Genomic DNA, 14,449 nt, shown 5'->3' with positions numbered 1-14,449 from the left:
TAATACTAACCAATCAGTGCTCAGTAGCAGTAATGCTAACCAATCAGCGCTCAGTAGCAGTGATGCTAACCAATCAGCGCTCAGTAGCAGTACTGCTAACCAATCAGAGCTGAGCAGCAGTAATGTTAACCAATCAGTGCTCAGTAGCAGTAATGCTAACCAATCAGAGCTCAGTAGCAGTAATGCTAACCAATCAGCATTCAGTAGTAGTAATGCTAACCAATCAGCGCTCAGTAGCAATAATGCTAACCAATCAGCGCTCAGCAGCAGTAATGTTAACCAATCAGCACTCAGTAGCAGTAAGTTATCAGCCCTCAGTTATGTGTAAGTGATTAGAAACTATTTTAACTTATCGTTTTTAGCTATTTAGCTCCATCCACCCCCATTCATTGAGGACTTGCTCACGGGCGCCCCCTGGCGTTTTGCAGTCATGTTTCTGATATAACAGTGGAGGAAGCCAGACTCTTCATAAACCAGTGTGCTGCCCAATCTCGCATCCCGTTCTAATCTTAGCAGAGACAGTTTATGTGGAGCCTGGCCACTTTCTATTTCCCCCCTGTTATATCAAAAACAGGACTGCAAGACAGCAGAGGGCGCCCACGAGTGAGTCCTCAATTAATGGGAGTAAATGGAGCTCAGTGGCTAAAAACAAAAAAGTTAAAAAGGTTTCTAATCACTTTCCTTTAATTTTAGAAAGTGGAAGGGCGTATTTCACTAAAAAAGCAAAGAAAACATACCTTTATACTTTATATTCCCTTTTTTCTACAACAAACGGGTTTTGGGCAGCAGAAAGCTGGCATTACTGCCAGAGAACTTGTAGAGAGGAGAATTACCTCTCTGCAATGTCTTCCGAATTTCTCAAACGCTAGAGGGCGCTCCTGGGCGAGTCCACAATGAACGGGTTGATATGGAGCATTTGAGCAAAATCATGGTTTATAAATGCTTAAACATTTTTAATGTAAAAGAATACAGTCATTTCCTGAACACTAAATAGCATAAACTATTTAACACTGCTGTATATTATATTTTAAGATCATCACGCTCTAGCAGTAATGCCCACCTTCTGCTGCCCTAAACCCGTTTGCTGTAGGAAAAAGGAAATATATAGGTAAAGTTTCTTTGTTTTTTAGTGAAATACATCCTTCTACTTTCTAAAATTAAAATAAAGTTCGGGGCAAGTCATTAGAAACTATTTTAACTTTTCGTTTTTAGCCGTTGAGCGCTATTTACTCCCATTCATTGAAGACTCCCTCGCGGGCGCCCTCTGCTGTTCAGTAGTCCTGTTTTGGATATAACGGTGGGAATAGGAAGTGGCCAGGCTCCCCATAAACCGGCTCTGTTACTGCTACAGAGTGCTGATTGTTTGGCGGCGGAGCAGCTCATTGGCTGTTCGCACTCACAGACTTTTATAATTTCCTTTAACTCGAGTTTAAAAGCTCTTAAAATATAATATACAGCAGTGTTAAATAGTTTATGCTATTTAGTGTTTAGGAAATAAATGTATTCTTTTACATTAAAAATGTTTAAGCATTTATAAACTATGATTTTACTCAAATGCTCCATCTTAACCCATTCATTTTGGACTCACTCGGGGGCTCCCTCTAGCGTTTGAGAAACCCGGAAGAGATTCTCCTCTCTACGCTTCTCTGGCTCCGCCTTACGCAAACGTACGTACGCGCAGACGCATGTTGTTGGACGTAATGACGCAGCCTCGTTTTTGTTAGCGTTCCGGTTAGCTTGGTGCTAACAGCGGCGCGGAGGCCGACAGAGCGAAAAAAATATAAAATATATTCAAATAAACAGAACAGACCAAACAGTCCGAACCGAGCTCTGCCTACAGACAGTGTACGTTGATATAATGCGGTCCGCGGACTGAACCGGGACCGGGATCAGTCTGTAGTTCCTGTTAGCGTCTCTCTGTGAGAACATGTACCCGGCCTGGAGCAGCTTCGGCGGCCCGCCCCGCGGAGCGCCCCCCGCCGGCGGCTTCGGGGGGTTCGGCGGGTTCGGAGCTCCGTCTGGGCCCGCGGCCCAGTCCAACTTCTCCAGCCTGCATGAGCAGCACCTTCAACAGATGCAGCAGCTGCAGCAGCTCCACCAGCGCCAGCTCCAGTCGGTGCTGCACCACCACGGCTCCGGCTCCGGCTCTGGTCCCTGGCAGGCGGGCGCTGCGGGGTTCTCCGCCGGGCCTGGGAGCCTGACGCCGGTCAGCAGCAGCATCAGCGACCCGCCGCAGCTTCCACAACCCAAAGGTCCGCCTGAACCGCCCAAAACTCCCGCACAGGAACCCGCTCCGAAACCCAGCGAGCCTCCAGCGGAGGAACCAGCCGAGAAGACCGACTTCTCCTCCATGACTCTGCAGGCGAGTAGGCTTGCTATTCGAATTTGCCCGTTTCACCTTAACTGATGCAGCAGTTAACTGACACTGTCTCGCTGTTCAGTATAATCTCAGTTAGTGTTAACTTAGTGCTCAAAATCTACATTATTATTTACGTCCTCCAGAGCTCCACGTATACAGCTCGTTTGGTTTAATATACACACTTAAAAAGATGGGTGTTTAGTAAACGTAGTGGTTCTATTCCCAGTCATGAGTTCTATATAGAACGATATGCGTGCTTAAATGGTTCTTTGCCTGGTGAAATGGTTGTTCAGATTGATAGAGAATGTGTTGTATATGGTTCTGTATGGAACCTTTTTGGAAAGGGTTCTGTATAGCGCCAACAAGGACTCTTCTATTGTTACGTACATTGGCAAGCTTGTGTGCAATAGCAGAACCATCGTTAGTGCTATATAAAGCCATATACAACACATTTTCCATCAGTCTGAAGATCCATCTCGCCATGCAAGAGCCATTCTAAATAGAACCACTGACATTAGTAAAGAACTCCTGATGCCTGTAGGAGTGGAGGATATAGCAAAAATGGTACATCATTATACTCCAGGATATTTTCACAACACAGTGTTTTGTTTATTAAGTTAGAACAAAATGGAACCTGAAGGGCCATATGTTCGAATTTCTATAGTAGTAGTAAAAGTAATAACAATAGCAATAATAATAATAATAATAATGAATGTACATGTTTAATTGTTGTATTCAATATTTTACAAGCTGCACTAAATCTAGTTAAACAGGACTAATTATTCTCTCTCTGTAATGAATCATGTAGTGAGTCAGTGTTCTGTAAGTACTGAGCATATCCACAATACACTCAGAAAAGCATTTTAATATACATGATATGGTATATATTTTTTAAGTTAGATCAGGAAAAGTAAGCGCATGTTTTAAAAATACTACCAAAAACTATGAATCGAATCACTTGCATTCAAAAGTTCACACACTGTGCTGCCCTAAAACCAATTAACCAATTAAACAGTGCTAATTATGCTCTCTTTAATCAGACATGTAGGTATTTGGTCTTTAAGTGCTGACGAAATACACAACATACTCAGGAACGCATATTGTGATGTGATTTATCACAATAATGATAAATGTCATATCACCCAACTCTATGATAACAAAATTTCATCATACCAGTATCAAAAACAGCCATAATTCACATTTACATGACCCTCTGTTTTGTCCTAAACTGGCTGTTTTTGTCACTGTGCCTTTAAGACCAGTCTGTGCAAATGAGCAGTGTTCTGACTTGAACGTGCTGCAACACAATGTCAGTCAGTTGTGGTTTGCTGTACACGTCATGTGGACACCTTGCTGCTTCTGTTATTTAGTAAAATTTACCCCACTTTAAACTTGTTCAGACAACATTGATAATATTGGCTTTATTAAACTCTTGATCTGAATATCGTGTTTTGTATATTGTTAATAAATTGTAGGTACATTGTCTCTATGTTGCATATAACAGTAGAGCGACACCAGCGGCTGGAGCCAAATTTCTCACCATACTTGGTCAATAAATCTGATTCTGAGTCTGAATATTGTGCTCTGTCAGACTGTGATAATCTTTCAGCTGCTCTGATTTAAACGTATTGTGAAGTAAAATGAAGCTCATTTGTTTTTGATCAGTGGGTGTAGTTCTGAAATGTGCCACAGAAAAAGTCCCGATTTTGGTGGATTGCTTAGATAAAAGATGCTGGAGAAGATAAAGAAATCTTCCTCACCACTTTGAGTTATGTTCTTTACTCCAAATGACGAACTAGAACCTCCTTAAACCGGAAACATACTCAACGCAAGTAAAGTAAAAGTAAGTAAATGCAAATGAAAACGCTCAGTCCTTCTGTACAAACTCACTGTGTTTTTACGTTACTGTGGCGGTTAAAACACTCTGAAGGGGGCGCTAGAGGGCCAATCAGAGAGGATCTACTGCGATTCCAGCACCTTCAACAGCTGAATGAGGACAGTATAGGAGAGTGTGCTGCTTTACCTCTTCTGCTGAAATTGAAAGGCAATATTGGATTGTATTTTTATGATTATGTAAACCGTCTTTGCCTGAGACTCAGCTGCGATTTCTCATTCACCAGCTTCTTGTTTTCCCGTTCTACCTTAAATTGTAGTATTCTGGTGCCTGAGACGGCAACGTTTAAGGTGGAATGGAAAAAATTGAACAAGAAGCTGGCAAATAAGAAGCGACTTCAGCCTCATGTAAAAGTTGCTAATTTGTTGTGAATATCTACACAGATTAAGTAATGATGTAACTTACCTACAGTGCTTACTCAGCATTATTAGTCATTATAAATGAATAAATAGCTACTTACTGTTAAATCAAGTTAAGATCCTCTGTACAGGCATACTTAAAATAAAACCAGAGGAAGCACAATCACACCATCAGGTGCTTTACTGACCATATCTACTCATAAACTTCACGCAAACAATAAACATAACACAAACATGAGCGTGGATCACTATGTTCTCTCCGTTATATAATCTTTTCCCTTTTTCTGAGTGCAGTATTTTTGAAATAGTATAATTTTGGACAGTACTTTTCTTACTTTGCCGCTCTGTAATGGTACTGAATGCTGAGTGCAGTCCAGCAGTGATGTTAACCTACCTGAAATGGCGGCTCAGTTGACGTGCCTGGCTAAACCCAACACAGCATCTATGTATGTATATCTATAGTGTGGGCTGTCACAATAGCGCCCCCTCCTGTAAAGGTCAGAATGCGGGCCCTGCTTGCCTTGCGCTATGAAATGTGTTGTGACACATTTTTGTATGTGAATCTGTGTCTGTGTATGCCGAAGCGTGTGTTCGCGTGTTTGCGTAAGGTATGTTTCTGTCCTGACTGTGAAGTAAAGTGTGTCTTTACCTCCTGCAGGAGCAGCAGGAGTACTGGTACAAACAGCACCTTCAGAACTTACAGAAGTTAAAGAATGAAAAGGCGAAGCAGAACCAGAGTGCAGTTGGGGGTCTATCCAGAGGAACTGAACAGACCTCCCCAGCTCCTCCACCTCCTGCTGAACCCCCGAAGAGCGCACCTCCTCCACCACCTCCGAAAGAGGAGCCTCCCCCTCCCCCTCCACCTGAGGACACTAAGGTATCAGACATTCCGCTCTGCTCCTCAGTCCAGTTTAAACCATTACAGGGGAACTCCCCCCTTTTTCTAAAATTCCCCTATAATTCAGATGTAAACAGAGTGACTCAGAGTGGTTTGGTGTGAAATGGTTCAGATTTTTTTTACAGTGGTGGTGATAGGAACCAGGGGTCGACATGATTACAACACAAATATAGACATTTTGGTTACTACACACTTAAAAATGGCAGTTCTTCAAGGGTTCTTCAGTAAAGAAAATGGTTCTATACAGAACCATGAACACTCAAAGAACCCTTTGCATGATTAAAGGGTTTTTTGCATTATGAAAGCGTTCTTCAGATTGATGATGAATGTGCTGTAGATGGTTTTATATAGCACCAAAAAGGGTTCTTCTATTGTTACAGACTTGAAGTCGTAATAATAAAAGAGCACTTTTTGATGCTATATAGAACCATCTACAGAACGTTCTCCATTTAATCCTTTAATCATGCAGAGTTCTTTGAGTGTTTCATGGTTCTATATATGGTTCTAACTTTTGCTAAAGAACTCTTGAAGAACCATCATTTCCATGATGGGAAAATAATAGAAAATCTATTTTCTTTGGGGACTATTTTGCCTCACAGCGCCCTGAATGTAGCCCTCCACGTTGAATGGATTTTAAGTTCAGACATCAGACCATGTATTCATAACCATTTCATGTAACAACTTTTGGTGAGGGAGCTTTTAGAGGTGGACGCCTGGTTCCTATCACTACCACTGTGAATAATTCTGACTTGATAAGTTTCTCTAGAACTGAGCGTTTCACACTGAACCACTCTGTTTACATCGTAAACGTTTAATTGTGCTGAACTTTTAGGAATTGATTCTGGCGTGCATTAGGGTTTGTTTGTTGTTTGCCTGTTGTGAAAGTTGAGGAAGAGAAATTCCCACAATAATATCATTCTAACACGTTAGGTGTAAAAATATCCAGATTTTTTAGTTTCTGTTTCATTTTTGGTAAGCTCCTCAGGAGGAAAAAGCACATTCAGTTAAGTGTGGGTGTGGCTATTACATAAGCCCCACCCACTCCACGCTAATAGGCTGCCTGGTTTTGAACACTGACAGTGGTTTCAGTAAAAGCAAGAATTGAGAAATCCTCTGAAGTGAGTGAGGGGCGAATCAGCCATACAGCTTTACATTCACTGTTCATAACCTCATCATTTTTACAGTTCATAGTCAATTAAAGGTCATTAATTAAATACCAAAACATTTAATAAAGTTTTCACAGTGGTACTAAAAAGAAATAAACAACAAATGACCTCAGTTTTTTCTTTATTTCAAAAAGTGAAATGTTTTAAGCCTTTTTTGTTTTTAAAGAATGTTTCATATTTGAACATAAAATGCAGAAGAATATTTGAATGTTGCAGCTTGAGGTGGGCGATATGGAAAAATGTCACCAGGATAGAAGGTTTTTTGATGCACAATATGTTATGATATTTATTTTTTCTGAAGTTAAAATAGAAAAAGAAAGCCCAAATTTTAAAAATACTGTCAAAAACTATAAATTTAGTTATTTGCATTTAAACTACTAAATCTGATTACAGGGCTAATTATGCTCTCTCTAATCAAACATGCACTTGTGAAGTGATTTTTAAATACTGACGACATCAATGTTATACTCAGAAAAGCTTATAGTGATGTAATTCATCACAATAATGGTAAATGTTATATTCATCTAAAGTTACACTGACCTTCTGAAAGATTTTTCTGGGCATTCAGTAGTTAAACGTCAAATACGAACTTAATTTATGTAGAGAAATTTAACTAAAATTAATGCTGTGAATTGTTTTAGGATACTTTAATTCCAGTGAGATCATTCAGATATCTGTCTGTGGGCTTTCACGGGCCCCTATCAGCATGAATCCAAGTCCACATCTCTACCTCTGAACTGCCTGTGTGGATTTTTCTTTAGTCGCTCTGTTCCCTGTTTTAGCCCAGCGGGGTGTCTGAATCCGGAGACCCGGTAGAGGCGGCTCGTCTGCAGCAGTTACAGGCGGCAGCGGCTCAGTGGCAGCACGTTCAGCAGCAGAGAGCTGGGTACCAGTACCAGGCGCTGATGCAGGAACATGCTCAGCTCCAGCAGGTCCTGCAGCAGTACCAGCAAGTCATTCAGCAGCCAGCACATCTACAGGTATGAGCGTTAGTGCCGAATCAGGACTCAGCATCACACGTTTAATGATCTTTGAGATGGACCACATTAGACTCTAAGTAGAGTGTGTGTGCACTTCTTTTTGTCTTTACTTGCTCCAGTGATGTTCAGGGTTCCAGATTTAGGCCCAATCCCATTTCACCCCTTGCCCCTACCACTTAGCCCTCTGTTTTGCGCGTCCCAATTTTTGTTGAGATAGAGGGGTAGGGCGAAGTGATAGGGCTACGTGGCCCTTCAAAAGGCGGTTTTTCAGAGGCACACTTAAAGCGAAGTGTTATGAGAAAAAAAGAAAAACCGGCAAGATAGTTGCGCGAGCGTCCAAAGAAACCTATAAATGTATTTTCTCTGTTAAAAAAATTACGATAACCATTGTATTGTCTTAGTTTAATTATCTTAGTTGGTCGTTTTCTCCATAACAAGCATAAAAAAGTATGCTAATGTCTCGGTAGCTAGCTAGCTAACTTTCTCGTTCCACCTTAAATAGTCCAGCAGTATTGACGCCTGATATGCCAGAATGTAACTGCTGCACCATTTAAGGTGGAACAGGAAAATTCGAAACAAAGAGCCAGTGAATAGCTGACTTCAGCTCCGTACTACCAAAGAATTAGCGGTGGGTGATAATAAATAATGGTCTTATACCCCCTCTTTGAAAGCATATGATTCCCTAAATGTAACTAAAGCCCAGCAGCGAGGTTGCTGAAATTTTCCCTTCTCTGCTATCACTGAAGACGGGCCAGGTCGCCTACAGAGCACCGCTAGTAGATTGTGAATGAAGCAATGTGTTTTTTTTATTTATTTATTTAGTTATTTTTTATTTGAGGGTTGTCCCATTTCATAGGGCACGATTTCAACCACTACCCCTTGTAACACAGTTCGAAAACAAGGGGTAGGGGTAAAACGAAGAAATGGGATTGGTCCTTAGTGTTCTTTCCCAGTAGAGACTTAGCTTTTCCGCAACATGGGTGAGAGAGCAAGACACAAAACCAAGAGCAGATGCAGAATTTTTATTACGTAGATGGTAATCAAGGGTCTTAAGCCCTGTTAGGATGGGATAAGGTCTCCATGGGGAGATGGGTGGTGCCAGTTTACCTCAGGATGTCGGTAAAGTTTGACTGATTCGCACAGGATTAAAAATTTCAGAATAAATAACAGAGATGGAGCAGCTGCTCGATTTACGCACCACTTTCAGTCCAGAAAAAAGTGGATAAGATGTTGGCGATATGGAAAAATGTCATGAGGATACTTCAAGAAGGTTTTTATGATGCACAGTATGTTATGATATTTATTTTTTCTGAAGTTAAAATAGAAAAAGAAAGCCCAAATTTTAAAATTACCGTCAAAAACTATAAATTTAGTTATTTGCATTTAAACTACTAAATCTGATTACAGGGCTAATTATGCTCTCTCTAATCAAACACGCACTTGTGAAGTGATTTTTAAATACTGACAACATCAATGTTATACTCAGAAAAGCTTGTAGTGATGTAATTCATCACAATAATGGTAAATGTTATATTTATCTAAAGTTACACTGACCTTCTGAAAGATTTTTCTGTGCATTCAGTAGTTAAATGGGATGGGATAAGGTCTCCATGGGGAGATGGGTGGTGCCAGTTTACCTCAGGATGTCGGTAAAGTTTGACTGATTTGCACAGGATTAAAAATTTCAGAATAAATAACAGAGATGGAACAGCTGCTTGATTTACGCACCACTTTCAGTCCAGAAAAAAGTGGATAAGATGTTAAAACATTTAATTTAGCTGTTATTTCATTTACTCTGACCATTTACCCTTCAGTTTTAAATGAGTGCAGTGCATCATTAGCATCACCATTAGCCTGAATTCACAACTTCACTGCATAAAATCAGTCTGTAATGTTTACATGTTCTGAGTTGTACGGGTGAGGCAGGACAGTAACGTCACGTATCAGCCTGATCTTATCCTCAGAGAACAATGAGGCTGAAGTGGCTTCCTATCCCCCAGCTTCTTGTTAAAATTTTCCTGTTCCACCTTAAATGGTGCAGCAGTTACATTCTGGCACCTGAGACATTATAGTAACTGTGGCACCATTTAAGGTTGAACATGAAGCTTCTAATAAAAAGCTGCTGATTTCAGAGAACACAAGTAAGTGCTTTTTTAAACCTCTGTACTTAAGAAACTCCTTTCCACAAGATATGATGGACATGTAGATTCACATAGGATTCATTTAATCAAGTTATTTTTATGGCTCATTTTACAGAAGATTGTCATTTTTACTGACACAGGATCATTTAATTATGCATTCGGTAAAAATGACTGACATGACTCATTCAGACTGGAAAAAATCACTGAGAAAGGCCATGAGTAATCACATTACCCTCCTCCTCATGTAAACTAATCCTGTCTGGATAGGGCTTTAGTTGTCTGAAATTTCATCTAGGTGAATATTAACTGTCAGATCAATAAAATAACTTTGCACAGTACAGTGGTAATGTATGTTGTTGACAGTTTTGTAATGATATTTGGTTGTGTATTAGTAGAGATAAGATTGTGTTTGTTTTGGTTTCAGAACAGGGCTGCAGGAATTCGCAAAACCCAGAAAAAGTGTCCCACGTCTGTATTGTTGACATTTCATCAGTATAATGTAGGGCTGGGCGATATGGCCAAAAATGTTATCACGATAAAAAACTCATATCATCAAATCATTATTTCTTGCAAGTCTGAAGGCTGATATTTGCTCCTGGGTTGTTAACTGCTGTTTTAAACTATCCTTTATGGTCAGAACACGACAAACACTCACCAAACAGTGGAACATTTCACAAATATGTGATGGCATAGCAGGAGAAATTTTCTGGTGAGCTGTTTTTGCCAGCTGGAAAAGCACGGCCACATTTTTTGTAATAGTCATAATTTAAGAAAGAGAACAGATTATTTTAGCTGTCTGGTGACGAGTGCTAGGCTACGCTAAACTGTTTAGTTTCTTAACAACATCAGCTTAGTACGAACAGCAAACGTTAGCTGGCTCGGTAGGTCAGTGATGGATCACACGGCCTTACTGCCATCTCTCCTGCCACATCCATGTCAGAGTATATCACAGAGCTTGAGTATATACCGAAGCTAGCAGACGTCTGGATTTTTCTATTGTGTTGTAGTAGTTTGAAAGTTTGAGGGGTGAACTGCAATTTATCTGACACTCGCTGTGTAAAAGCATTAACTGCAGTGTGAATCTCTCGCATCAGACAAACAGAGTTCTCCTTTTAGGTACGTTTAAACTGAAATCAGTGCTTTTTTTGTCATGTGTGGTCTACAGTAACAGCAATCCACCGTGCTGTGTGAGTGACTGCGCTACTTCAATTTAGCCAGCTGCTAAAAACAGCTAGCCTGGAAAGATAGCGCTCTCCCGCTCTCCAGTGGCCCGCACACAGAATCCTCAGTTTACTTTCGTTTAAATCAGGGCTGTAACTTGCATGAACCCACGTCTTTCTTTCACTTTTGTTGAACATTTTTTATACTTCTATTGAGGAAAATTATATCACGATAATTATCGTTACCATTTTATCGCTCAGCCTAATATAATTTATTTGGGATCTCATGTTTTCCTCTACTGTTACAAAGATCCTGGAATGTGGGCCAGGCGTTACGGTCATGTGGCTTTGGGTTTAGATAAGTGTTTTAATTGAACATGTAGAGCTGAGTACAGGTGCATGAGTCTTTGCTTCTTCTTGTCTCCTCTTCAGACAATGCCCATAGACATGCAGTTGCAGCACTATGAAATGCAACAGCAGCAGTTTTCTCCAGTGCTGCAAGAGTGGGGCAGACACTTTAAACTCTGGCTGGAGCAGTTTCAGGCGTATCCTCACAAAGACCAGCTCCAGGACTATGAAGGCCAGTGGAGACAGTGGCAGGAGCAAATGAACTCAACTTCAGCACATCTTCATGAGAGAGTCACTACACTGAGAGCCATGCAGCAACAGTATGGTGCCGCTGACCCCTATGGAAGTATGATGGGACCATATGGACAGACTAGGCCTCCTGGACCAGAGGCACACATGCAAATGACTGGCCAGATAGGCCCCTCCATGCCACCAAACAATATGGATCCGTCGTCAGCTCCCCGTTTTCAAGGCCCGCAGAGCGTACCAGGCTCAGATGCTCCTGAATTGCGCCCACCTGCAGGACTAGAGGATCCCTCTGAACCATACAAACCTGCTGGTCCACCTGGTCCTCCGGCAAGACAGCCTGGTCCTCATGGAAGATTTGAAGGGCCTAGAGGTCCAAGGTAATGAAGGGTCATAACACAGAGTAATGCAGATTAGATATCTTAGATGTTTACACTAGTTCAACACTGATTTATTGGAATAGCGTTCTCCTTTATTCACTGATAGAGTACAGTACTTATTTGAAAATTGTTTTGTTGACTTTACGTTGTTGTTTTTAGGTTTGAAGGACCTAGGGGCCCAAGATTTGAACCTCCACCACAGCAGCGCTTTTGTGGGCCTCCTAGATTTGATGCTGGTCAGAATTTTGCGAGACCTCCCAGAGGTAATCAGATTCGACCAGGGGCTCCAGGAAGATTTGAGAATCCCCCAAGGCAGAGTCCACCCTCTCGTTTTGAGAGACCTCCTGGGCCACCTCCTGGACCACCCCAACAGCCTGTCTCAGTCTCCCAAGACAAGCCTGGTCCTTTAAATCAAAACAAATTTCAGCAAGATAAACCTAATGAAGCACAAGGTCCTCAATCTCAGAGCGCAACCACTGGCCAGAATGACAGCAAAACACCTCAAGAAAAAACACCCGCTTCTAAGTCCATGTCAGATGATGTAATGGATTCCAGTGATGGATTTTTTGTTCAAAGTGAGCCTATTCCTCAAACTCAGAGGGATACAAGCAAGAAAGCTGACGAAGCTGCCACACAGACTGCTAAAATGGAGGAATTGGCAAAAGAGACCTCCAAAACACCTGTATCAACATCCTCATCGGTTCTACCAAAACCACCTCTTAGCACTCCCAATAAAACACCTCAAAACTCAAGTTCAGATCCACTAAAACCTAATAGTGCAAATAACGGGCCCCAGCAACGACCAAAGCCCCCACAACAAGGGCCATTTAAACCAGATATGCCCATGGAGCCTCCTGGTGGCCCACAAGAGGTTATGCAGACTGGTCCACCACGTGCAATGCGGGGTAGGGGAAGGGGCCAGGCCCCTTTACCAATGCGAGGAAGAGGTCGTGGACGTGGTCGTGGACAATATGGTGGACCAATGGGTCTGTCTCCGACATCTGACCCCAGTTTCGCAGAGGAAGGTCCCTATGACCACCAGCCACCAGCTGAGGAGCAGGAGGACTATGCTTGGCGAGAACGACCTCAAATGACGGACGACCAGGGACCCCATGAAATGTGGCAACCGGAAGAGCATCACTTCTCAGAAGAGTATTATGAAGAGTCCGAAGAACATGGCCCACCTAGAGGTCCACGAATGGAGCCCCCAGAGGGTCCAGAAGAACACTGGCAAGAAGAACAGTCAGAATACTGGGGAGAAGGAGATCCGTACTGGAAAGAGAGAAGGCCACAGATGCACCATAGACCCCCCTTTCCTCCTGAAGGACCTAGGCGCCCTCCTTTCCATCCTCGCTTTATGCCCCATGGCCCACGTCGTCCTCCTCCACCAGGCGCTATGGAACATGACCCACATGGTCCACCCCACATGAATAGAGAACCTATGGGACCTCGATTCAGACGTGGAGCCGGTCCCTGGGGACCACCACCACGCCATGAGATGATGGGGCGAGACATCCGGCGGCCACCTCCACCTCATGAAATATTGGATAGAGACCCGATGGGCCAACCAGGTTACCATGATGAAATGGACAGGGAACATGATTGGCCCCCTCATCCTCATGGCAGGGAACCCAGGCCTCCCCACCCTCCCTTGCCACTTCGTGAAATGATGGAGAGGGAGATGAGAAGGCCACCCATGCGACCCCCTCCAATGCCAAGAGAGAGGTGGCGAAGACCCCCACCCCACCTTGAAGACTCTGGGGGAGCATATGATGAAGAATACAACAACGAATATGGTCAGGAAGAAGATGGATACAGAAGACCACCACCTGATTACCGTCAACGGGATTATGAGGAAGGTGAGGAGTATTACCACCCACGTGAGGACTGGGGAAGACCGCGCCCAGACCGTGACTTTCCTCCACATCCACCACACGGGCCACCAGAGCGTCTAAGAGAAGATCAGTGGAGGGAGGAGAGGGAGAGACCCTCACCATATGACGATGAAGATCAGATAAGAGCAGAACGAAGAGGATCTGGCTATGCCAATGGCCCTCCTTTTCGAGACAGAGATAGGGAACCCCCTTTCCATTCACGCCCTGATTGGGAAAGACAGCCACTGCCTCCTCCTCCACCACCAGAGAGAACGTACCCTCATCACATTGAAGAACCACTTTATGAAAGAAATCCTGAGCTTCCAGCAGGACCAGCTCCTCCAGCCACAGTGCCCCCCAGCAGTGCTTCTGATGCTCCACTTGATCAGACATCTCCAGGGGCAGCTAAAGCTGTGCTCGCTCTTTCTCAAAGGCAGCATGAGATCATTCTCAAAGCAGCTCAGGAGCTGAAAATGATAAGGTAAGAATTGTATGCAGACATTCCTATAGGGGCTTCCAATCTTCCAATCTTTTCTGCAAAGAGTTTTGGTTCACCCAAGTCAGGGCACACCTGATTAATTGTGAACGTGCAAGAGGGACACACAATTTATGGATAAGATTGCAAGGTTTACCCCTGCATCAGT

General features: G+C 42.8%; 1 protein-coding gene across 4 annotated transcripts in view; it reads left to right on the top strand.

The window, feature by feature from the left end:
* Positions 1–1,703: 1,703 nt before the first annotated feature.
* The window catches only part of ylpm1 (YLP motif containing 1), a 37,043-nt gene continuing 24,297 nt past the window's right edge, over positions 1,704–14,449 (top strand). For 2 of the 4 annotated variants that reach the window (XM_036582405.1, XM_036582403.1), the window contains exons 1-5: positions 1,706–2,362; positions 5,271–5,489; positions 7,459–7,656; positions 11,390–11,931; positions 12,091–14,286. In XM_036582405.1, coding sequence (XP_036438298.1) covers positions 1,928–2,362; positions 5,271–5,489; positions 7,459–7,656; positions 11,390–11,931; positions 12,091–14,286 — 3,590 coding nt within the window. In that variant the 5' untranslated portion in view covers positions 1,706–1,927. Of the gene's footprint in view, positions 2,363–5,270; positions 5,490–7,458; positions 7,657–11,389; positions 11,932–12,090; positions 14,287–14,449 lie in introns of all 4 variants that reach the window. The other 2 variants (XM_036582402.1, XM_036582404.1) reach the window with 2 other exon arrangements.

Source organism: Colossoma macropomum, unplaced genomic scaffold (genome assembly GCF_904425465.1).
Source record: "Colossoma macropomum unplaced genomic scaffold, Colossoma_macropomum, whole genome shotgun sequence".
In the NCBI taxonomy this organism is placed as follows: Eukaryota; Metazoa; Chordata; class Actinopteri; order Characiformes; family Serrasalmidae; genus Colossoma; species Colossoma macropomum.
Note: the sequence above shows the minus strand (reverse complement) of the source record. Positions and strands in the feature narration are given on the sequence as shown.